Source organism: Staurois parvus, unplaced genomic scaffold (assembly GCF_062004578.1).
Source record: "Staurois parvus isolate SC_StPar_1 unplaced genomic scaffold, SC_StPar_1.0 ptg000172l, whole genome shotgun sequence".
In the NCBI taxonomy this organism is placed as follows: Eukaryota; Metazoa; Chordata; class Amphibia; order Anura; family Ranidae; genus Staurois; species Staurois parvus.
The window spans coordinates 3890228-3916594 of record NW_028317968.1 but is presented as its reverse complement, the minus strand read 5'-3'; the positions used below and the strand labels follow the sequence as shown (position 1 = coordinate 3916594).

At 42.6% G+C, this 26367-nt stretch overlaps 1 protein-coding gene across 1 annotated transcript in view; it reads right to left on the bottom strand.

The window, feature by feature from the left end:
* The window catches only part of TMEM120A (transmembrane protein 120A), a 43214-nt gene extending 17910 nt beyond the window's left edge, over nt 1-25304 (bottom strand). Inside the window, exons 1-2 of the mRNA XM_089676587.1 lie at nt 25139-25304; nt 4055-4173 (exon numbers count right to left, since the gene is read on the bottom strand). Of these exons, the coding sequence (XP_089532713.1) occupies nt 4055-4173; nt 25139-25210 (191 nt within the window). The 5' untranslated portion in view covers nt 25211-25304. The remainder of the gene's footprint in view (nt 1-4054; nt 4174-25138) is intronic.
* Between the last annotated feature and the right edge of the window lie 1063 nt (nt 25305-26367).

The window sequence follows — 26367 nt, the reverse complement described above, 5'->3', positions numbered from 1 at the left end:
TCCAAAATTTTCAGTTGTTTTTGGTTTGTTTAGCAAAAAATAAAAAACCCAGAGGTGATTAAATACCACCAAAACAAAGCTCTGTCTCAAAAAAATGATAAAAATTTCATATGAGTACAGTGTTGCATGACCGCGAAATTGTCATTCAAAGTGCGACAGCACTGAAAGCTGAAAATTGACCTGGGCAAGAAGGGGGTATAAGTGCCCAGTAGGCTAGTGGTAAAGACTCTACGCTGCAGTTATGTCAGTAACCCTATAAAAAGAGGTAAGGCTGTAGATGGGCAACACAGTGGCTAAATGGGTAGCACTTCCGCCTGGAAGTACTAGGGTCATTGCTTCGAATTCAACCACGGCACCACTTGCCTGGAGTTTGCATGTTCTCCCTGTGCGGGTTTCCTCCGGGTACTCCGGTTTCCTCTCACACTCCAAAGACATGGATTCTGTCTAAATTGGCCCTAGTAAGTATCTATGAATGCAAGTTAGGGATCTTAGATTGTACACCCCTTGAGGGTTAGGGACTGATGTGAATGTACAATATATATGAAAAGCACTGCATAAATTGACAGCGCTATACAAGTACCTGTAATAAATAAATCAATAAATAATGCAGGCATCTGTAATTCAGCACTGTAAGAGGTAAGGGCTAGCAAATCTCTTGACCAAAATAAAATTAAAGGTATGTGCACGTGAGGTTAAGCCTACAAAATTGGGCTGTTATTCAGGCAAATTCGCTCTTGGGCCTGAAACTGTCAACTGGCTTTGGCATTAGGGCAGCTCATTTATTGAGTTACTACAAGCAAATATTTGCCCATCTCTGCAAAATGTGAAGTTAAAAGTGTATATAAACTAAATATCAATTGTTCAGTAGGTTTGGCATCACGGCTGACAGATTTCTTAACCCCTTGGCACCGATGCCTCCCGGCCCTTTAAGGGTTTCAGAAGCCGGGAGGCGGGGTTTTAGGGTCATGTGACTGCCATGATTCGCTGTCACGGCGGTCACATGTTCAGGAAAGGTCCCGATCGAAAGAGGAGATTGGGACCTTTCCATGAATACCGGACATGTGTGCTGGGAGTGCACAGGGCGTGCGCTCTCAGCACATATGTTTTTCTTAATTGCACGCAAATGTGCGGCCGCTCCGCATCAAGGATCAGACGCCTGGGAGGTCGCACATTTGCATGCGGCTGGTGCCAAGAGGTTAACTGAATTTTTGTGATTCTGTTGTAAAGTTTTTTCTCTGGAGATCCTGCCAGTAACAGCTCTTCCTGTTTCAGGTAAGCCATTGCCTTGCAATCAGCACCAGCAATATCAGCCTGCTGTGTGCACTCTTAAGCAGGCCATACATGGGTCAAATTCCGAAAGAGTTTTCTTTTGAAAATCTTTTCTAAGAATTTTCATTTGAATTTCACACCATTAATGGGCCGCAGCAACAGTTGATTTTCGAACAACCATCAAATGTAAGTGATCGGTATGTTGGAATTTTTTTGAAAGACAAAATGAATTTCTAACCAATGATGGGAAAATTGTTCCAGAAATGTAATTGAAAAAGAAATGTGCATGAGCTGTGACCTGGAAAGAAAAGAAAATTCTTGGCCACGAAAATTTCTTTTTTCTGTAGCAACATGAGATGAAATTAAAGGCTTGGCTCGTCAAATGTTGAAATCAATAGTGGCACCATCGGATTACAAAACGCAGAAAATATCTGATTTTCTAAAAGAAAATTTCTTCGGAATTCGATCCATGTGTGGGTGGCATAAGTTGGCCATGGGCTGCCTATCAGGTGTATCAAACTAGCAGTCCAATGGCCACATAAAGAAGCTTGCAAGGCAACCAGACAACACTTCTGTTAAATGAATGACAGTGGCTTAGGGCTCGTTCACACTTGACTTATGTCTAACTCTTGCCAAACACGCCTATAGCGTTTGACAGGCATTTGGGAAGAGTTTTTAACGCACCTCAATGCCCTATACGCGTTTTTGAGGCGTTTGCCAAGCATTAAAACCGCACCACAAACGCCTATAACGAAGTTTAATGGTATTACGTTCTGCAAACGCCTTGCAAACGCCTGCAAGGTGCTTCAGGAGTGTCACCATAGACTTGAATGGGAGGCTTCAACTCCTCCTGACATGAGGCGCCAGTTTTGCCACGATGCTTCAGTGTGAACAGCAATGTGTGCTGCCAAGTGCAGAATTTTCATTAAAAACACTTCCCAAACGCCTGTCTGACAGAGCTAGTGTGAACGTAGCCTTAGTGTTTTCAGTCTGCAACAGGAAATGCATTTATTGGCAGAATTTCCAGGTAAGAATCTTTCCAGCGGATTTACAAAACACTGTTTGTTTAAAACCACTTCCTGTCCGGACACTTTTACCCCCTTCCTGTCCAGGGCAATTTTCAGCTTTCAGTGCTATCACACTTTGAATGACAATTGAGCGGTCATGCAATACTGTACCTACATGAATTTTTCACCATTTTTTTGAGACAGATAAAGCTTTATTTTGGTGGTATTTATTCACCGCTGGGATTTTTTTTTTTTTGCTATGTAAATGAAAAAGTCCAAAAATTTTGAAAAAAAAAAAGTGTTTTCTTATAAAATTTTGCAAATAAATAATCTTTCATCATAAATCTTGACCAACATGTATTCCATTATATTTTTATTAAAAAAAAAAAAAATAAGCCAAATTAGTTTATAAACAAAAATTGTAATTTTTAAACATTTTTTTAATTTTTATATTATTATTTATGGGTTTTTTTTTTTTAACATAGTCACCCTAGCAGTACAGTGTCACCATGGTGACACTGTACTACTTGTGGGGGGCGATGACGATTTTTTTTTTTTTTTTTTTTTTTACAGTGATTGCTTTTACATCCATATAGGATGTAAAAGCAATCATTTCTCTTTCTCTCTGTCTGCATTCTTGCAGGCATTGAGAAATACTGAGTGAGCTGTGATTGGTCACACCTTGTCACATGGTACAAGGCTGTTGTGAATAGCCTTGTACCATGTGACCTCTGTGATCATTCACAGATTTCACACGTAGTAAGCAATGATATCACAAGTGACATCATGCTTACTACTTTGCATGTGATCACTGATTGGCCTATCAGTGATCACATGATCGGGACCTCGTACAGAGGTCCCGCCCGACAATTGGAGGACACAGCGGGCACCGGATCGCGGTGCTGCACGCTCCCAGGGAGCTAGAAATGGCGGGTGCCGTTTATGAACGGCAACCCGCCCCTGGAGTGCCACCGCCCTGCCGTTTATAAACAGCAGGCGGACGGCAAGTGGTTAAAGGCTATGTTCACTTTTTGTATACAATAGCCTATAGTGACATGGGGCCTCAGAAGATTAAAGTGAACTGTGCCATTTTTCAAAATATCGTTTATTGTAATTTTAATACCTGTAGAACTGTTTTTGTCCCCCTGAAGAGTTGCCAGTATACTCCCATACTGTTTATATTCCTATGTCATGGCTACTTTCTTGGACATACCAGATGTATGGTGTTCATCCCCGCATTACATGAGGGCGCATGCTTGATAAAAAGCTGTGCATGGGCAGTGCGCTCTCCCTCCCCCAACTGCAGCAACAGCTAGACTTCTATGGGTCAGTTTCCCCGCTAGGAGATGGAGGTAGACATGCCCCATAGAAATCTATAGGACTTATTCTTTAACCTCTGCGCAAAAGGTTGCAATCTTCATAGAACATAGGCTTCCTATATCACTGTAGGCCTACGGACTATTTTTTCATGTGGTTTTAACAAAGCATTTTTTTCAGTTTCATTCATCTAGGGCCTGTGACCAGTTTTCTATAACTTTTAATCATTCCGTTTTTTTCATAGTCATCCATATCTAGATTGTCAAAGCCTAATTTATATGTAAATATATTTTAGGCAATGTTACGGTTCCTAACATCTGGTGCAGTCAGAACTTTGAATGTCACTGTATACTCTGAGGGGGTATATGCAAGATTAGCTTAGTAATTACAATATCATTGTCTAGAATGAACAGTGATTGCATCTGCCATTTAATTCCCATTAGACAAAAGGCATCACATACTGCTTTAATTCTAGTGATAGGTCTTTTAGCTTCTTCTTCTGACGTGTAATAGAACTAGAACACCGTGTCTGGAGCTTTGTTAATTCCTCCAACTTCTGCTTGTATGAGCGATGGGTATCCTGGAAGATAAAACAAAAAAGGGACACATTTAACAAAGACCCCAACACAAGCTAAAGGCTGAGGTGACATGAAAAAAGTGTCACTATCTAGGAAAATAAGATGTTTGTACTTCCTGTAAAGTTTTTTGTTTTTTTTTCAAAGTCGATTGAAAGAGATGGGGATTTATGGAATTCCTAGACAGGTTATAATGCCACTTACAGGAGGTTGGGACACTTGCAAACAAAAATGTTATAAAATAAGTTGACCTTTGTAAAACAAAAATAATAAATGCACAGCTTTTTGCAGGTAAAAAAATATGCATTTATTATTTTTTTAATTAGGAGCCTGTAAAGAATTGCACCCAGGGTCAGCAGATCACGGATCCCATCTCAGGCTCCTGCAGACTGTCAGTGTAGCTGTCTGCCCGTACCTCATACGGGCAAGCAGTTACTGAATGACAGGGAGCATTAATTAACTAACTAGAGCTCTCATCAGTGCCCTGTAGTTTGTTGAGAACTAAAAGCCGTCAGCCGCAATGGCTGACAATAGTTGAAGTTGTCCCATTCACACAACTGTATGCTCGTGTTTTTTTTTTTTTTTAAATTTTGGCAGCGGGTGTGGGAAGAGGATCCTCGGCTTGTTGTCACAATGGGGGATGGGGGAAAGGGGGTAGGGTTGTGTTGGCTGCTGCAACAGTAATGTTACATCCTGAATATGGGTGTAACATGTTAGGAAAGCTGAACGTATCCTTTAAGCTAACTGTCATATAATCCTTCCTTTAACATAACACTATATTTGGAGTACAAAACACCTTCCCTCTCTTCCCCATACCAGGGGAAGATATTTTGTAGACCACGGCATTGGCAAGGAACAATACTAACGGACAACAGTCCAGGCACAAAAATTATAGGAAAGTACAGTATCAGCTCACAATATTTCTTACTAGATGAACCAAATTTTATTTTCATTTGTTGAACAGACATAATAAAATGCTGTCAATAGTATATCAGAACAAAAAGTGAGCAAACAAGAAAAATGTATTGTTAGAGTTTATACATTTTAATATAGAATATATAAATGACATATTTTAATATAGCAAACCTTTGACTTCTTGGAAAGGAAGTTTGTAAATAGTAAGCCGGTCAAGAGCTTCAAGAAAGGGAAGGTCCATGATAAGGAAGGATGTAACCAATTACCATTGTTAGAAATAGATAGCCATGGATGCCCTCACAGCATAAAATCTAAATGGATACAGGTGAAAAAAAACCGACCCCTGTAGAGAGCAGAATACTTTGCCAAGGAGTGAGGGATAGGAATCCTAGTACTAGTACTAAAAATATTCACCTGATATAGAATAGGAGAAAGTAGGAAATCTAAGGAGGCTTGCCATAAAGACCGAAGCTCGGCCACAGAGGACATATCTCCCAGTGATCAGGTCCCATGAAGGCCTCTGGATTTACACTAACCTCTTTAGGGGAAATATGTAGCAGGGTAACAGTGTGTTCTGCCTGCTTGCCTTACAGTAATGAACACTTCCCTTCAGGAAGGAAAGGAGAGGCATTCATGTGCAGAACCCTCACCCTTCATGGTGGGGATCATCAGTTGAGGAGATCTGGAAGGCAATACTTTGACTGTAAGAAAGATGTTGTGATAACAAATTATACACTCAGTGCTATCCAGCATAGGGAGAAGGTCAACCGATCTGTCCCAAATCTTTCAGGAGATGAAGGTCCTGCAGCATCCATATGATATCCAGCACAGTTTAGGTCAGCACAAATTTCCCCTTGACAACTCAGGATCCAGTCTGTTCTAGAGAACAAGACTCAATGGGCAGTCCATTAGGGAGTCCTCCTAAGATGGGAAGAAGGGACCATCCCTTCCAGAGCTAGAGTCCAGCAAAGAGTGTCCTGGACTTCTTGGTCTGAAGGGACCAGTTTGGTGCTTTGTCCAGATTCCAAACTCAGAAAGAGAGGTAAAAAAAAGATTAGTTGCCAAGATAGTTGGCAAAGCGTACATAGACAAAGTCTGAAGATGATAGGATAATTGGCATTGCACTAGGGTGGACAGAATAAGTGTTATGAACAGGGATCAGAACTGTAGTAGGGCACAAAAGCATCAGGTTCTTATTAGGGAAGGAAGCAGCAGGGGCTGAGCCTTATGAACCTTAGAGATCAAAAGGTCCCTCAGGAGAAAAACTGGGCTCAGAGTCAAGTGCAACAAGGGGTACAGGACACCTCAGAGAAAATAATTTGAGTTTATGTGGGATATCATCCCTAAGGATAGGCTCATACTAGAGTAGGACGTAGAGGTCCTAAGATGCTGGGAACCCAAACAACCCTGGGAATATGTACAGTGGGACGCAGTATTATCAGAAAGGAGAGGAAGGACAGCTAAAAGAGGTGCTTGAGTCAAGGGTCTAGAGTGAAGGCCACAGGGGGAAACCTGAGCAACCAAGCTGCGTAAACTACCGAAGAACCTAGCTGAATGAACAGCCTCCACTTGCAAAAGGGTGAACCTTAATGCAGAAGGTTGAGCAAACAAAATAGAGGACTTTTGGCTTCAAGACCTGTGGTTTTAGTGGCAGGTAAGCTCTGGTCGCCTATTAGGGTACTACTGCAGTAGAAGATGAAGGTTAGCGTTACTCCACCCCATCCAAAGATCTCGTGTTGCTGCAGGAGCACACTCTGATCCCTAGTGACATCGCTAATGAGAGTGTCAAGGGCAGATCAGAAGAGACGATGTCCCTTAAAGTGAATCAGATGTTGCTTGGGCATATCTGCAGCATTCAAGGTGCATCGCCAAAGGGTCCTTTCTCATATGAACAGACATTTCCAACCCCGCCTGGCCAGACCACTGTGAGTGTGTGGCTGCTGCTACAGTGCCTTTGAGTAACTTCTTCTTACCCCAATTTACATACCGTTAGTTCTCTGGAGGTCTTAATAAACCTTGCAGCCTTAACAAAAATGTTCTTGTGCTAATTAAGTGTAGAAATTCACAGCACCCATGCATCTTGTACTTGTATGAGGTCTATAAAGTGAAGTCTGACTCGCTGCTATGGGTTACTGCTTTAAGAATGAGACCTTAATAAAATAGTTTTTTTTTTTATTAAACTGCAAATGCTTTAATTTAAACTTAATTCAAAGCAGTCTGACAGGCACTAGGTGACTGTGTGTGAATGTCACTAGGTGACTGTGATACATCTGCAGCTGACAAAAGAAGGTGAACATTAATGAGAAATAGGCGAGTCAGTGCAAGTACTTCAAAAATTAACTTCCCAACACAATAGAGAATATGATGCAGCTGACACTACTGAGGCTGAAGATGTACAGTGGGGATCGAACGTTTGGGCACCCCAGCTAAAAATTTGTATTAATGTGCATAAAGAAGCCAAGGAAAGATGGAAAAATCTCCAAAAGGCATCAAATTACAGATTAGACATTCTTATAATATCTCAACAAAAGTTAGATTTTATTTCCATCATTTACACTTTCAAAATAACAGAAGACAAAAAAATGGCATCTGCAAAAGTTTAGGCACCCTGCAGAGTTAATATCTTGTACTGCCCCCTTTGGCAAGTATCACAGTTTGTAAACGCTTTTTGTAGCCAGCCAAGAGTCTTTCAATTCTTGTTTGAGGTATCTTTGCCCATTCTTCCTTACAAAAGTCTTCCAGTTCTTTGAGATTTCTGGGCTGTCTGTCACGCACTGCTCTTTTAAGGTCTATCCAAAGATTTTCAATTATGTTGAGGTCAGGATATTGTGAAGGCCATGGCAAAACCTTCAGTTTACGCCTCTTGATGTAATCCCCCGTGGATTCAGAGGTGTGTTTAGGATCACTATCCATTTGTAGAAGCCATCCTCTCTTTAACTTCAGCTTTTTCACAGATGGCATCAAGTTACCATCCAAAATTTGCTGACATTTTATTGAATCCATTTTTCCTTCTACTCGTGAAATGTTCCCTGTGCCACTGGCTGCAACACAACCCCAAAGCATGATTGATACAACCCCATGCTTAACAGTTGGACAGAGGTTCTTTTCATTCAATTCTGTGCCCCTTCTTCACCAAACGTACCTTTGCTCATTCCGGCCAAAAAGTTCAATTTTAACCTCATCGGTCCACAGAACTTGTTTCCAAAATGCATCAGGCTTGTCTATATGTTCATTTGCAAACTTCAAACGATGATTTTTGTGGTGATGACGTAGAAGAGGTTTTCTTCTGATGACTCTTCCATGAAGACCATATTTGTACAAGTATCTCTTTATAGTGGAATAGTGTACCACAACTCCAGTGTCTGCCAGATCTTTCTGGAGGGATCGTGCAGTCAAACGTGGGTTTTGAATTGTTTTTCTCACAATCCTGCGAGCTGTTCTGTCTGATATTTTTCTTGGTCTTCCAGATCTTGCTTTAACTTCCACTGTTCCTGATGGCTGCCATTTCTTAATTACATTCTGAACAGAGGATATTGACATCTGAAAACGCTTTGCTATCTTCTTATAGCCTTCTCCAGCTTTGTGAGCGTCAACTATTTTCAGTTTTCTAGACAACTGCTTAGAAGAACCCAGGGTGCTGATTTTTTGGCAAGGTCAGATGAGTCTGGGCATTTAAAACCTTTGAGATTGACATAACCTGGTCTTCCCAGACGATGATTGAGAACAATCCATGACACTGGCAGGTCTCAGCTTTGCAAAGGGGGCAGTGCATGCTATAAATTCTGCAGGGTGCCCAAACTTTTGCAGACGCCATTTTTTTTTTCCCGGTTATTTTGAAAGTGTAAATGATGGAAATAAAATCTAACTTTTGTTGACACATTATAAGAATGTCTAATCTGTAATTTGATGCCTTTTGGAGATTTTTCCATCTTTCCTTGGCTTCTTTATGCACATTAATACAAATTTTTAGCTGGGGTGCCCAAACTTTCGATCCCCACTGTACCTGACACACATATCTATAACACAGAATAATGGAAATCACATTAAGCTTGTTCAATATACTGTAATAATGTACACAAATGAGTAATATTCAAGTGTTTTTTCATAAATAATAAAAATGTTATAATTACCTGCCTGTGCAATGGTCTACTGAAGTCTATGGGGATAAAAACACACAAAAAGACAAAAGTGGTAATAAAGGGTGTTGCAAAGGTGTGAACGGACCGCCATAGAAAATAACAGGATTCTTCTTGTCATGTTTGGTGAGCGGAGTAATGGCTGAATCATGACAAATTGCACAGGCGTGAATAGGGACTGATGTAGAACATTGCACATTCAAAAGCAAGGCTCCTCAGTGGATAGGGATTTCAAACAGATCTTAGCACTGAGATAAGAGAGCCAAATACTTTATAACACTAAAATCCCTCTGTACTCATGAAATATTTTCATACTGTTCTCACGACTCTCTTTAGCATTTGTAATCCAATAGATAATCTGTCTCTGCTAGGAGCACAAGGTTAAGCACTCAAACAGCTGCAACCTACCATGTTATGGCTAGGTTACATGGGTAATTATGATCATTAAATGTGAAACTGACAATTCAGCTCAGGGGTCCTGTTCTTCATTCAGGGCTTGCACTAGCACACCAGAAACACCATCTACTAAATCTTTTCAATGTTCAGCAAGATGGCCTTGATTCCTGGTATTGGCCTCCTTTTCTATCTGCAGCTGGAATAAATCAAGTATCATCCTCAGTCATCATGGCCTAGGTTTAGGCCCCTTTTACACGAATGTTCAGACTGGGGCCGCCTCTCCGGTTTCCAGGTGGACCCGATCGGAATCTCCATTCTCCTCTATGGAGTAGCAGGTGTAAACGGACATGTGTCTGTACAGCCGCATACACCCAATCCGATCCTCCAAAAAAAGATGGATGGGGATTCATTCTCCTTTCTTCCAGCGGATCATATCGAATGGCAGTACAGACCGCCCCTAGAGGAGAGTGGGCTGTATTCGTGTATGCTCTGCATAAGTGGAGAGGACAAGGACCTGTCATCAGACAGATCCCCTGCTGAGCAGCCAGATCGCAGTTAGAGTCCACCCTACGTGATGGGGGCCTTATGTTCACTTATGACTAGCACTACTAAAATGCCTCATCAATATCACGGTCAGGAAACTACTGCAGCTAATGCTAATTCTTCTTCAGCTAATACTGATTCTCGTGCAGCCACTGGCCATTTCTGTGCAGCTAAGGCTTGTGCACATGTACCAGCACACAGACACGCCCAGGTTAATATCCAACGTGCACTGACACGTAGGCGCATTTCTATGCGCATAGGCACGCACGTCTTCCCACATTGGCGCCAAGCTGACTTTTTAAAGGAGACTCTGCTGTGTACTAATCGCTGGATGTTCTTCAGCTTCTTGTGATCCATGTTCCTGTTTGTACTGACTGATCTTCCTTTGCTGACCTGACTTGCTCCTGACCTTGCTCTGTGAATTCTGACCTCGGCTTGCCTTTGACTATTCTCTGCTGACCTTCTAGTGCTGACCTCGGCTTGCTACTGGACATCGCTCTTCTTGCTAACCTGGTACCGATCCCAGCCTGCTTCCTGACAACACTGCTGTGTGTGACCCTGGCTCACCTTGACTACATCCCAGACCATAGCAGTCACCTGCTATCAAGCTATCGGCACGTGTGCTTCTTTGATCCTTGTACCTCTGTCACCACATTCAGGGATGCTCAGTCCAGAGCCGCAAGGGAAGCCCTCTCATCAACTTGGCCTTCCACCAAGGTACGTGACAAACATCCAGCCATGTCTGAGGTCGAAAGAGGTGTTACCCCTCTAGAAACTCTGTGCCAACAAATTGCGGCTCTAACCCAAGCTATGACAAATCTGCAGGAGGGATACTGCCAGATCAAGGGATGGATACAGAACCTGTCCAAAGCTGCCACCACCTCGACTCATAGCTCTGCTACAAGTGCAACTACACCAGCCTCTACTTCTGGGAACTCTCAACCTGTGACTCCTATTGTAGTTATACCACCAGCAGAACATGGGGTGCCAACCCATGAACCCTTTTCAGGCAATCGGAGGAAATTTTTTTAGTTCAAAAATGCATGTGAACTGTACTTTGTTCTGCAACCTTGGACTTTCTGGGAACAACGCAATCCTGTCCTTAACTCAGTAAAGACTTTCTTTGAATCCATGGCTCAACTTTATGATGATCCACAATGCACCGCTACAGCAGAGGCTGCGCTACATGCTCTTCAACAGGGTTGGTGGCTGGTGAAAGACTACACCAGTGAATTCCGCAGATGGGCCGCTGACACAGCCTGGAATGACACCACTCCAAAATATCAGTACTGCTAGGGATTGTCAGACACTTTGAAAGATGAACTTGCTCGGGTAGACATGTCTAATTCCTGGTACAACTTGCCATCCAATTAGATTGCCGGCTCCAGGAACGAGATACAGAACAATACTGCTCATTCAGGCCCACATGGGTAATGCCCAAGGTCTAACCCACCTTGTCTACTAATTCTCCAGTCCAGCCAGCAACCACCTCCAAGGTTGAACCAATGCAGATTGGCCTTCTTTGTCCTGCCTTGTCACCAGCAGAGAAACTACGGTACTGTGGAGAATCTGGTCACTTCCGTATCAACTGTCCAGCAAAGTAAGTCTCTTCACACACATACTACTTACCTTCAAGTTTCAGGAATCCGGTCAGCTCACATTATCCTTCCTATCTCTCTACAGGTGGCTGGAAGGGAAAACAAGTTCCAGGCCATCATTGATTCCGGAGTTTGTAGCTGCTTTATGGACATTAACCTCACGAAAGACTTGCAAATTTCTCTAGTGCCCAAGGAACAACAAATTAATATTCATCTTGCGGATGGAACACATCCAAAAATTGGGCCTATTACACAAGAGGCGGTGCCTATCTTAACCACTACCAGTTCGAGTCACCAAGAACTGTTATGCTTTGATATCTTAAGTTATCCCATGTTTCCAGTAATTCTTGGCACACCCGGGTTACAAGCTCATAATCCCCTGGGGGATTGGGGTACAAGGACTATAACTTTCAAGTCAGCCTATTACCAGCAGAACTGCCTCAGCACAAACCCTGTTAACCCTACACTGGGCCTCAGCAGCCAACTGGACTCTAATCTTTACCTGCTCATACCACCAGTATATCACTTCCACCACTTCGGTCTTACGACTGTCCCACTGAGTTGCTCCCCGGGGCCGAGATCCCTTTTGACCACATATTCCCTCTGTCTGAACTGGAACTAGAATCTCTTCAGCAATACATCAATGAAAATTTGAAAAAAGGTTTCATCCACCCTTCATCACCAGCAGGAGCTGGCATATTTGTGGAAAAAAAAAAAAGACCACTCTCTCCGACCTTGTGTGGACTATTGGGAGCTCAATAGGATTACCGTTAAAAAAACGCTACCCACTTCCCTTAATTCCTGAACTTTTCCTAAGATTCCGGATGGCCCGGATATTCACTAAGTTGACTTGCAGGTGGCCTATAACTTAGTACGCATCAGGGAAGGGGATGAGTGGAAGACAGCATTTCAAAATCGCTTTGGGCATTTCGAGTACCTTGTGATGCCTTTTGGGCCTTACTCAGAGACTGAATGATATATCATGTTTGAGAAGTTAAAAAAGGTGATTTCAATGAAAATATTTAATCTTATGACTCTTAACAGATAAACAAATTACATTTGGAATTGTGTGTGTTGGCGGGTACGTTGTGCGATGGGAGCAATGATGTCAGAGAAGCTTTTTATGAATTTGCGATAAAAATGAGCAAATCTCACAAATCTCTGAACTCTCTTCTTGTCTTTGGGTGCTGGCCATTCAAGGAAGGAGGACACCTTTTGAGGGTCCATAGTGATTACTTCTGTAGAGATCACCAAATTGAATAGATTGTCTTTCAAACTCACATTTTTTCAGCTTTTGCGTACAGTGCATGCACTCTCAAGACAGTCAAAACTTTCTTTACATGAATGCTATGCATTTCCAGAGAGGGAGAAAACATCAGGAGGTATACGACGAGGAAGAGATCTAGGTACTCCTGGAAGATGTCATTTACAAAATGTTGGAATGTGGCAGGGGCATTACACAAGCCAAAAGGCAAATTACATTAATAAAGTATACCCATTTCTCATATACTCAAGACAGACATTTTTTTTTTAGTTGGACTAGTAGCAACAACTGCACAAGTTCATTGTGTGCGAATAATGCCAATCGGTGGATTTGATTTAAATCAAACTGATTTAACTCACGATTTAAATCACTAGTCAGTAAGGCTTGATTTAAATCATAGTTTTCTACATAAAGACTAATTCTTGCTGGTATAACTTTTTATATATATATTTTTAGAATAACAACTTTTCATATTAGTCTTTTTATCCCCAGTTTAATAGGTTAATCATTCATATTTGGACAACTTTTCTGTTGTACTTAGGAAGGAGAAAAATAATCATTACCTTAATAACAATTTAAATAGATTTATTCAACTGAAACAATAACATTACAGCATATATTATTTGCTTAAACAAACATCCATGTCTGTTAACTAATTTGGCTAAACAAAATCTATATATTTTAAGAAACGTAGACTGTCAGCCCCTTCCTCCTCACACTTAGTTTCACTTTCTTCTTGTGCAGATCTATTCCACTCCAAACAATCAGAAAAATATTGTTTCTATTCTATTCACTGAACTTCTTGAAACTTAGCACTGGAGGGGTTGATTCTGTATTCATAGGTTTGTAGAAGTTAGGATTAAGGTCTTTTTCTTAACTCTGTTCATGTTATAACATTTTTGCTGTGAAGAAGAGGCATGTGATCTCCGCTGAGTCAAAATTCAGTTCTGAGAACTGCAAAAGTAAACCAAGCATCTGTGATAATATCTTGTAGGCAGAGAAACTGCCCAATAATCTTACAAAAACCCCTGGAAGAGCATGACATTGTGAATGGATTAATGGAATTTATTTACCAAAAAAATTAAACATATACAGCCTTATTCTACATAATTAAAAAACTAATCTTTATTTAATGATGGAATAACCTTTGGATGGTAATATATTTTCCTCAAAAAGCATTTTATTTAAAAAAATCTGATTAAAATAAAAAAAATCAGATTTAAATAAAAAAAAAAAAATCAGATTTTTTTTAAAAAAAAATCATTGATTTATATCCACCCTGATGCCAATTGTAATTTACCTCCCAATCTGGCTGCCTCTGTTGTGCATCTTTGAAGTATATTTTCTTTAAAGCATAGCTATTCACTTTTTACTACTTTCCAAGATATAAAATAGCAATTTTGTATATGTTTAAATTGAGCACAGAAAAACGGTTTGTAAATGATATTGCAAAGTGACCCTTGAAGAGATAACATTTAAATGGCATCCTAAATACTAACACTGTGCTATATAAAGGAGAGGTGTAAGACGAGCCCCATCAAAAGACTAGGATACTTCTGACCAATAGCTGTAGCAGAGATTATTAGAAGGCAGTCTCACAACTTTGGCCCTGGTGCCCTTTGTGAAGATATCACAGTGTGAAGGTCTTGTGCAACTGCATAACAGAGGAATATTGAGGCCAAAGTGCATGTGTGGCAGACATCTATCTCTGTGCCTGGATGTGTCACTAAGCGACCTCTGTCTTGCACCCAAGGACAATAGGCTCTCTAATGTGTTAGCAGTTTATAGCCAGTGAAGTAGTTAATTTTTGCCTTTTCTGTTGAAGATGATAAGAAATAGAAACACCAACAGATAATGTTCTTGCTAAAAGTGCAAAGGTTAAAAACAGGGTTACAGTATTTGAGGTCCAGGAAATATAGCACTGATAGTTTTATAATATATAGTGTACTTATAATGGGATAAGTCCTCATGCACACTTGATGTTTTACTGCTGCTGTTTTTGTCTTTTGGTGTTTTTTTTCTACAGCCAGTAACCCCCCCCCCCCCCCATATTATCCTATGTGTCCATGCACACATAGACTGTAATCAACGTTTTGTGGCTGTGAAGTTTTTTGGCTGTGTGCATGAGGGCTAAGTAGACTAGATTTTAAAATTGTTATTATTTAAAATTATTTGTTTATTTAAATGGGTGGACTAGACAGAACAATATAGTTTGGCAAATTGAGGCACAACATGCAGGTGCTTGCTGAAAGTGTGACCTTTATGCCAGTAATGATTTCTAATAAGAGAAGCACTCAAACCTTGTTCAGTGGGAGATGTACAAGACGAGACACACGCACAGTTTGATGTCACTTGCACTTTTCCACCAAAGATTTTATATAGCACTTAAGTATGTTTGAAAGAGTTTTATCTCTGTTTATATAGTGCATCCTTATTATGCAGAGGTCTAGAGCAGCGGTTCTCAACCTGGGGGTCGCGACCCCTTTGGGGGTCGAACGACCATTTCCCAGGGGTCGCCTAAGACCATCGGAAAACACATATTTCCGATGGTCTTAGGAACCGAGACACCGCTGCTGTCTCCGGCGATGTGTGGGCGGGATGATATGCTGCCCCTGTCACCGCCTCCTCGCCGCTGATTGGCCACCGGAACTGTAGCTCAGGAGAGGCACACAGGCGGCCAATCACCGGCGAGAAGGTGGAGCTTGGAGAGGAGGAGCCGAGCGGCAGCGCGCGGAGATCGAAGAAGATCGAGGGAGCTGCAGGAACGAGTGAAGAGAGAGGCCAGAGAAGGAAGACAGCTGACAGGTAAGTGCAAATTTTGCTGCTGCAGCCAGGTATGCAGGCTGTAGATGGGAGAGGGAGAGAGCGAGCCCAGGCTGGAGCAGGAGTCAGCAAGGTAAGTATCATTGGTGTCAGTGGAAGGGATAGTGCCCCATCATTTGTGTCACTAATACCAACGATGGGGCACTATTCCTCCCCCCACTGACACCAACGATGGGGCACTATTCCTCCCCCCACTGACACCAACGATGAGACAGTATTCCTCCCCCCACTGACACCAACGATGGGGCACTATTCCTCCCCCCACTGACACCAACGATGGGGCACTATTCCTCCCCCCACTGACACCAACGATGGGGCACTATTCCTCCCCCCACTGACACCAACGATGGGGCACTATTCCTCCCCCCACTGACACCAACGATGGGGCACTATTCCTCCCCCCACTGACACCAACGATGGGGCACTATTCCTCCCCCCACTGACACCAACGATGGGGCACTATTCCTCCCCCCACTGACACCAACGATGGGGCACTATTCCTCCCCCCACTGACACCAACGATGGGGCACTATTCCTCCCCCCACTGACACCAACGATGGGGCACTATTCCTCCCCCCACTGACACCAACGATGGGGCACTATTCCTCCCCCCACTGACACCAACGATGGGGCACTATTCCTCCCCCCACTGACACCAACGATGGGGCACTATTCCTCCCCCCACTGACACCAACGATGGGGCACTATTCCTCCCCCCACTGACACCAACGATGGGGCACTATTCCTCCCCCCACTGACACCAACGATGGGGCACTATTCCTCCCCCCACTGACACCAATGATGGGGCACTATTCCTCCCCCCACTAACACCAACAATGGGGCACTATTCCTCCCCCCCACTGACACCAACGATGGGGCACTATTCCTCCCACTAACGCCAATGATGGGGCACTATTCCTCCCACTCATACCAATGATGGGGCACTATTCCTCCCACTCATACCAATGATGGGGCACTATTCCTCCCACTCATACCAATGATGGGGCACTATTCCTTCCACTGACACCAATGATGGGGCACTATTCCTCCCACTCATACCAATGATGGGGCACTATTCCCCCTACTGACACCAATGATGGGGCACTATTCCTCCCACTGACACCAATGATGGGACACTATTCCTCCCACTGACACCAATGATGGGACACTATTCCTCCCACTGACACCAATGATGGGACACTATTCCTCCCACTGACGCCAATGATGGGGCACTATTCCTCCCACTGACGCCAATGATTGGGCACTATTCCTCCCACTGACGCCAATGATTGGGCACTATTCCTCCCACTGACACCAATGATGGAGCACTATTCCTCCCACTGACACCAATGATGGGGCACTATTCCTCCCACTGACACCAATGATGGGGCACTATTCCTCCCACTGACACCAATGATGGGACACTATTCCTCCCACTGACACCAATGATGGGGCACTATTCCTCCCACTGATACCAACGATGGGACACTATTCATCCCACTGACATCAGTGATGGGGCGCTAGTCCTCCCACTGCAAAATTACAGTTATGAAGCAGCAACGAAAATAATTTTATGGTTGGGGGTCACCACAACATGAGGAACTGTATTAAGGGGTCGCGGCATTAGAAAGGTTGAGAACCACTGGTCTAGAGCAACCTTTTTATCCCAGAGGAACCCTTGAAAGAATTGTCATGTCCACCAGCAGGGAACCCCTGCTAAGATTATTCCACTGGGGTCGTTGGAATGCCACCATTACAGACAGCTTAAAAGAAAACTGGTATGCTACTGGCTCTGCTAAGTGGTGATAGACTTAGATCGATTATAGTACTTTCAGATGGAGGGTCAATTAGCAACTGATCAAGGAACCCCTAGCAACCTCTGGAAGAACCCTGGTTGAGAATGGCTGGTCTAGAGTATACAGATTCACATCAGTCCTTGCCATTCTTGGGTCCCTACCGACGTAGCAGAAATGGCCAGCACACCAAAGGTTACGGGTCTCAAATATTTACTAAGAACTGAGTTCTAACAACATAGCTTGTGCATCAAAGATTACAAAACCATCAATGTTTCGAAAATCCTGTGGTCACAAGTTTAGCAGTTACTCTAACCACTTAATGCCCAATCAAATACATTTATTTATTTATTTATTTCAGGTACTTTAATAGCGCCATCAATTTACGCAGCGCTTTACATATATATATTGTACATTCACATCAGTCCCTAACCCTCAAGGGGCGTACAATCTAAGGTCCCTAACTCACATTCATACATACACATACTAGGGCCAATTTAGACAGGAGCCAATTCACCTACCAGCATGTCTTTGGAGTGTGAGAGGAAACTGGAGTACCCGGAGGAAACCCACGCAGGCACAAGGAGAACATGCAAACTCCAGGCAGGTGGTGCCGTGGCTGGGATTCGAACCAATGACCCTAGTGCTGCCAGGCGGAAGTGCTAACCATTTAGCCACTGTGCTGCCCATGTACATGATTTGGCGTTAAGTGGTTATATTGGGATGATGCCTGCAGCTACAGGTATTGTACCGGTATTTTTTTTTTCAGCCGGCGGTCGGTTTTTATGTGAAAGTCATCCTAGCGGCTATTCAGCCGCTGGTTGGCTTTTACAGGCAGCAGGAGGGGTCACCTCCAACTCCCGCCACCTGCCGATGCCTCTCCAGGCTCTACCGTCCCACCGGAGGCCTACCACATAGATTGCCAAGGACCGGAAGGTCCCCAATGATCTATATGGTATAGGAAACCGTAGGTGATGAGCATTTTCATCACATCCGGTTTCCCGGACGTAAAACCGCCATTTGTAACCAGATCTTGGTGTGATCAGATGCTTTTAAGGGCACAGGAGAGGAGAGATTAAAATAAAATTAAAGAGACAGGTTAAAAAAAATATATATTTTTTTCGTATTTCAATGTTTTTATTGGGAAAGAGCAAAAGAACAATTAGAACAGACTAGTAATACATTTTTTTTTAAAGTATTCCTCTCCCCCTGTACTTCCACACATAGACGAACGCACATGTTGGTCCCGTACGCATAAGTAAATGGCGATCGCACCACACATGTGAGATATCGCTGCGAATGTCAGAGTGATAGCAATAATTCTAGCACCAGACCTCCTCTGTAACTCTTAACTGGTAACCTGTAAAGGCTTTTAAAGTGTCGCCTATGGTGACATAGTTTATTGCTATTCCACAAGTGTGCGCAATTTTAAGTTGGACATGTTAGGTATCTATTTTCTTGGTGTAACACCATCTTTTATATTTTACCAAAAACTGGGTAATATATTGTTTGTGTGCATTAACATTCATTTAAGTGTATTTTTTCCCAAAGATTTGCATTTGAAAAACTGTTGCACAAATACCGTGCGACATAAAAAAATTGCAAAACCCACCATTTTATTCTCTAGTGAAGGGGTAGGCAACCTACGACTTTCTAGCTGTTGTGGAACTACATTTCCCATGAGGCATTGCAACATTACAAAACTGACAGTTACAGCTATGACTTGCAGAGGCATGATGGAACTTGTAGTCCTGCAACAGCTGGAGAGCCGCAGGTTGCCTACCCCTGCTCTAGTGCCTCTGCTAAACAAAATACTGAATACAAGAAATACTGATTTTCACTTGTATACAAAAAGTGTAATAAAAATGCCTTGTCTTCAAGTGGATAACTAAGATCTCAGTAAAGAATAGAGATCTGTAACCTTTGGTGTACCGGCTATTTCTGCTATGTTTGATTTTCATGGTATCACTGCTAGCCGAGCACTGTCCTCAAGGCCTGAAAGGTGAAGGTGTGGGATGGATTTCTGTTCCGTTTTATGTCTGTCACACAAATATACATACTATGGATAATTTTTGGAGGCACCTAATTCACTTATTAGTATACTTCTGGATTGTGGGGGGAAACCCATTCAGACATAGTGTGAACAATCTCTATGCAGATAATGTCCCATGTGAGGTTTTTTTTTTAACCTATAGGTTGCAGCTTTAAGTGCTCAGTACTGTGCTTTTAAAGGGTTAATTCATCTATATGTAGAATTTTGTTTTCTCGGATCATCAAGAGTTAATCCACCTAACATTTTCATATATTGCTCAGGGCTCTATTGTATCTATCTGTGCTTTTGTTCATGAGTTTGTACACCTGTCATGCTCACTATGAAGGTCTACCACTCCCTTTTGGATTTTTTATTTATTTTGTTATGGAGGAGAAGGAGGCGCAGGAATACATAAAAAAAAAAGAAAAAAAACGGATTTCAACACCCAAAACAAGGTGAATGAGAACAGGGATGATGATGCATTCCTTTTACTCAAAGTGTTACTAAACTCAGGATCCTGCATTCGCTATATCTGGTGTCCCACAGTACACAAAACATGGAAATGCAATTGTTTTAGTAAATATAAACTGCTAAATACCTTTTCTCATCAGCAGTCTTAAGACTTCTATCAGTGTCCACTTGAGGACTGGTTAATCTTGTAGGAGGTGTTTTCATTCTGCTCTGACTGTCCTATAAGGCTGCATGACCCCTGACACTTTGTCTGGACAGTGCTGATTGGCCCTGTGCTGATCACATGCACCCTCCCAAAAAAAACAAAAGAACTCTTTAGCAATAAACACCAATCTGGGCATGTGCAGAGTGACTCCTAGAGCTGTGTACTATCAGCAGATGGATCAGGGACTGTGGAAAAAAGGGGAGGATCACAGAAGACAGGATCAAACAGCCTGTTTACACCTTGTGGAGGATTAACCCCTTAGGTTCCACAACGAATATAACAAGCATGCTTTACTGCATATATACTGATTTTACTATTGTTGGCTTAGTAACACTGTAAAATTGGTTTGTAGCTACAAATGATATGAATAGAATTTTGTTACTCTTCTACTACAGCTTAACCACACACATTCCATGGGCAGAGGTCCACTGTGTTTATTTTATTCATTTATTCTCTATGTTTGGACATTTTTAGAGTTTTACTAGACCAATAGTGCAAAGAACAGTAAAGCCTACCAACTAGAGCAGCCTTTCTCAACCTTTTCAAGACAGAGGAACCCTTAAAATAACTTTCTGGTCTCAGGGAACCCCTGATAAAAATGACTATATCTATAATTCATGATCCATTAGTGTGATAGTCAGTGGGAAGAATACTCCTTACACTTGTGGTCATTGGAAAGATTTACCTCCTTTATATCTATAATTTATGATCCATTAGTGTGATGGTCAGTGGGAAGAATGCTCCTTACCCTTGTGGTCATTGGGAAGATTTACCTCCTTTATATCTATAATTTATGATCCATTAGTGTGATGGTCAATGGGAAGAATACTCCTTACACTTGTGATCATTGGGAAGATTTACCTCCTTTATATCTATAATTTATGATCCATTAGTGTGATGGTCAGTGGGAAGAATACTCCTTACACTTGTGATCATTGGGAAGATTTACCTCCTTTATATCTATAATTTATGATCCATTAGTGTGATGGTCAGTGGGAAGAATGCTCCTTACCCTTGTGGTCATTGGGAAGATTTACCTCCTTTATATCTATAATTTATGATCCACTAGTGTGATAGTCAATGGGAAGAATGTTCCTTACACTTGTGATCATTGGGAAGATTTACCTCCTTTATATCTATAATTTATGATCCACTAGTGTGATGGTCAGTGGGAAGAATGCTCCTTACACTTGTGATCATTGGGAAGATTTACCTCCTTTTATATCTATAATTTATGATCCATTAGTGTGATGGTCAGTGGGAAGAATACTCCTTACACTTGTGATCATTGGGAAGATTTACCTCCTTTATATCTATAATTTATGATCCATTAGTGTGATGGTCAATGGGAAGAATACTCCTTACACTTGTGATCATTGGGAAGATTTACCTCCTTTATATCTATAATTTATGATCCATTAGTGTGATAGTCAGTGGGAAGAATACTCCTTACACTTGTGATCATTGGGAAGATTTACCTCCTTTATATCTATAATTTATGATCCATTAGTGTGATGGTCAATGGGAAGAATACTCCTTACACTTGTGATCATTGGGAAGATTTACCTCCTTTATATCTATAATTTATGATCCACTAGTGTGATGGTCAATGGGAAGAATACTCCTTACACTTGTGATCATTGGGAAGATTTACCTCCTTTATATCTATAATTTATGATCCATTAGTGTGATGGTCAGTGGGAAGAATTCTCCTTACACTTGTGATCATTGGGAAGAATTACCTCCTTTATATCTATAATTTATGATCCATTAGTGTGATGGTCAGTGGGAAGAATACTCCTTACACTTGTGGTCATTGGGAAGAATTATCTCCTTTCAGATGGCTAAAAAAGATCAATGGTGTCAGTGGGAACTTATCTGAGAGGCAGAATTTGCTCATTGCTCAAGGATCTCCTAGCAATCTCTGGAAGAACCCTGGTTGAGAAACCCTGAACTAGAGAGCAATGGTTACTTTACCCACTTCTATTCTACATTTGGACATACAGTATGTATATGTCCTTTAGTCCACTCAGCGCTACACATGATTGAGAACATTATAGAAATGGTTTCCAAAATGAAAATTCTTTTCACCACCTAATAAATTCACACAAACCCCTTCTTAAGCAATATAAAGAGTAAGGAGATAGCGCCCGCAATAGTTTCTGGGTTAGAGGCCATCCAGCACCATCTACCCTTCCCAGCCTTCCTCCGCCAACCCCCTCGGACTTGCATTCTTTGCTTTTCAGTTCTTTCAACCATGAAGTTTCAGCACATGTGGTTATTACCTAGGTTGGTCTGCCTAAGAGAACGCCCGCTCCTCCAGACTGATATCCACCTATCAAGGCATTGTGATATTTGCATCAGAACTAAGATTTAATGAGGGGAGTACTGAGGCAGGGTGATGTGATGTTTCCACGTGCATTGCATAGACAAATATAGAGACCCGGTGGTGATGTCCCTACATCTAAAACACGAATCTCCAAACTTTCTAAACAAAGGGCCAGTTTACTCTACTTCAGACTTTATGAGGGCCAGACTGTGACCAGTGAGAATAGAAAATGTCCTGGCGTCCAGTGAGGGTAAACAATGACTATAACTTTGGTGTCAGTGGGAGGACTAGTGTCCCATTGTTGGTATCAGTGGGAGGAATAGTACCCCTTCATTAGTATCAATGGAAGGAATTCTGCCCCATTGGTGTCAGTGGGAGGAATTGTCCCCCATCATTGGAATTAGTGGGAGGAATAGTGCCCCATCATTGGTATCAGTGGGAGGAATAGCACCCCATCATTGGTGTCAGTGGGAGGAATAGCGCCCTTTCATTGGTATCAGGGGGATGAATAGTGCCCCATCATTGGTATCAATTGAAGGAATTGTGCACCATCATTGGTATCAATTGAAGGAATTGTGCACCATCATTAGTGTCAGTGGGAGGAATAGTGCCCCATCGTTGGTATCAGTGGGAGGAATAGTGCCCCATCATTGGTATCAGTGGGAGGAATTGTGCCCCATCATTGGTATCAGTGGGAGAAATTGTGCCCTTTCATTGGTATTAGTGGGAGGAATAGAGCCCCATCATTGGTGTCAGTGGGAGGAATAGTGCCCCATCATTGGTATCAGTGGGAGGAATTGTGCCCCATCATTGGTATCAGTGGGAGGAATTGTGCCCCTTCATTGGTGTCAGTGGGAGGAATGGTGCCCTTTCATTGGTGTCAGTGGGAGGAATGGTGCCCTTTCATTGGTGTCAGTGGGAGGAATGGTGCCCTTTCATTGGTGTCAGTGGGAGGAATTGTGCTCCATCATTGGTATCAGTGGGAGGAATTGTGCTCCATCATTGGTATCAGTGGGAGGAATTGTGCCCTTTCATTGGTATCAGTGGGAGGAATAGTGCCCTTTCATTGGTATTAGTGGGAGGAATAGTGCCCTTTCATTGGTATTAGTGGGAGGAATAGTGCCCCTTTGTTAGTATTAATGGAAAGAATTTTGCCCTTTTGGTGTCAGTGGGAGGAATTGTGCCCTTTTCATTGGTGTCAGTGGGAGGAATTATACCCTTTCATTGGTGTCGGTAAGAGGAATTATACCCTTTCAATGGTCTCAGTGTGAGGAATTGTGCCCCATTGTTAGTATTAATGGGAGGAATTGTGCCCTTTTACTGGTGTCAGTGGGAGGACTAGTGTCCCATTGTTGATGTCTGTGGGAGGAATAGTGCCCCTTTGTTAGTATTATTGGAAGGAATTGTGCCCTTTCATTGGTGTCAGTGGGCAGAATTGTGCCCTTTCATTGGTGTCAGTGGGTGGAATTGTGCCCTTTCATTGGTGCCAGTGGGAGGAATTGTGCCCCTTTGTTAGTATTAATGGAAGGAATTCTGCCCCATTGGTGTCAGTGGGAGGAATTGTGCCCTTTCATGGGTGTCAGTGGGAGAAATTGTGCCTTTTTAATGGTGTTAGTGGGAGGACTAGTGCCCCATTATTGGTGTCTGTGGGAAAATAGTGCCCCATTGTTGGTTTCAGTGGTAGGAATAATGGCCCACTGTTGGTGTCAGTGGCTGGAATAGTGCCCCAGGGGCTGGCTAAAGGCAAGCAAAGGGCTGCATCAATCAGAATTGATCTGATCGGTCCTGGAAGAACTGAACAGAAAAGAGTGGGCATTTCAAATTCCTGAAACAGCTGCATGAAGGCTGACAGCTCGACAACCCCGGAGGTAGGTACAGCAAGGACCAGGGGAGTTGGGAGGGTGTACGGTGCTTACCTTTACATTGTTTCTGTAAGCATGAACTAACTCTATAAATATCCCATTACAAATATTGTGTTATATCGATTTCATACAAACAAAACAATAACCTGTGGATCCTGCCAGAAATCCAGAGCTGTCCTGTGCACTCTGCAGATGTATAACCTAATGGGCTTTCCTACGAACCACCTGCCCTCATTGCGGAGAGGAAAGAGGTATTCTGAAGTTCAGCAAAGGACCACTAGGCAGGGCTGACACCTTCCTTGTCATTACAGCCCAGCAAAGTCATTGTGCCATCAGCCCACCACAGGTCTTCTGAACTGAGATTGCTTTGAAAGCCCACATACGTCCTACTAGGCTATGAGGTAATAATCACTCCATAGAGAGAAACCTGTCCCCGTGTACCCCTGCACTGTCATAGTTGCCATGGCGACTTCCTCCTCTGACCCTTTCTTGCCATATGGCATCGTCCACTGCTGTGCCTCAGCCAATCACTAAACAGCGTGGGCGGGGCCAGAGTCACACGGCGCACTGTACACCATACGTAGCCAACAGGCGATCGCTCACCTGGATCTCATTGTAATGCTGCTGCAGCTCTTCCCATTCCCGCAGACAATCGCGGAACCCCAAAGAAGCCATCTCGCCCCGAGAGGGGACAACTCACTTGTGCGCGACCAAGCACCACTTCCTGATTACTCTTACCCCACCAATTGCGGCCAGCCGACACGCCTCCTAGCTGATAGCGAATCGAGGGAGGCTGGTGAGGTCACGTGCTGTTAGGAAGTTCGCGGGTCTCCTCCTCCCTTCGCCTTCTCTCTAGTGGGTGGAGGCGGGGCTGTGTGTACACAGAGCTGTGTGTCATCACATCAGGAGGATCGGCAGCCTCCTGGACTGGGCAGGGTTGACATTTGCATTCATCCTCTGACATTTATGATCTGTGATTGCTCATGGTATTACTTTATAGAACACAGAATACAAAATAGCTGCTATAGGAGGATAAATGTGTACAAAACTGAACCATGGCATTGGCTGGTCTGTATAAAAACACTGATCATCTGCAATAAAATAACTGCTACTGAATTATAAACCTTTTTAGAGCTGCAACCTATGATTTGCTGGTTTATCTGAGAACACTGATCCTCTACAATAAAATAAAAAAAACTAAACCCACATCATAAAAGCCCATCAATAAATTCTGTATTACATGCTGTTCACTCAGTTACAGTGAGATTCAGGCCCAGACTGGGACAAAAAATAAACCCAGGTATTTTAGACTGAGCAGCCCAGAGACCCTTTCCTTGGAGCCTGTTGGTGGAACATCAGGGCCCGGTTGCAAGAGCGACCTTCTCTGACCCTGGTGGTTCCGCCACTAGTGTCAGTAAGTTTCTATCTTCAATGTATTTTTTCATAAGTTTATTTTTTTTGTTTACATTTTTTTAGGAGCCCTGTTTGGGGGCTTTGGTGAGAGGGAAAAAAGGGAGAGATAGAGAGAAAGAACAAGGAGAAAGAAAGAGAAGAGAGAGAGAGAGAAAAAAGAGAGAGAGAGAGAAAAAAGAGAGAGAAGAGAGAAAGAAAGAACGAGAGAAAGAAAGCAAGAGAAAAAGAAAGAGAATGAAAGACAGAAAGAGAGAGAACTAAAGAGAAAAATAGAGAATGAAAGTAAAGGTGGAGAGAGAAAGAAAGCAATAGAGAGAAAGAGAGAGAAAGAGTGCGAGAGAGAAAGTGAGAGAAAAAAAGGATAGAGAAAAATAGAGAGAGAAAAAGAGAGAGAAAGAAAGCAGAGGGAGGGAGAGAAA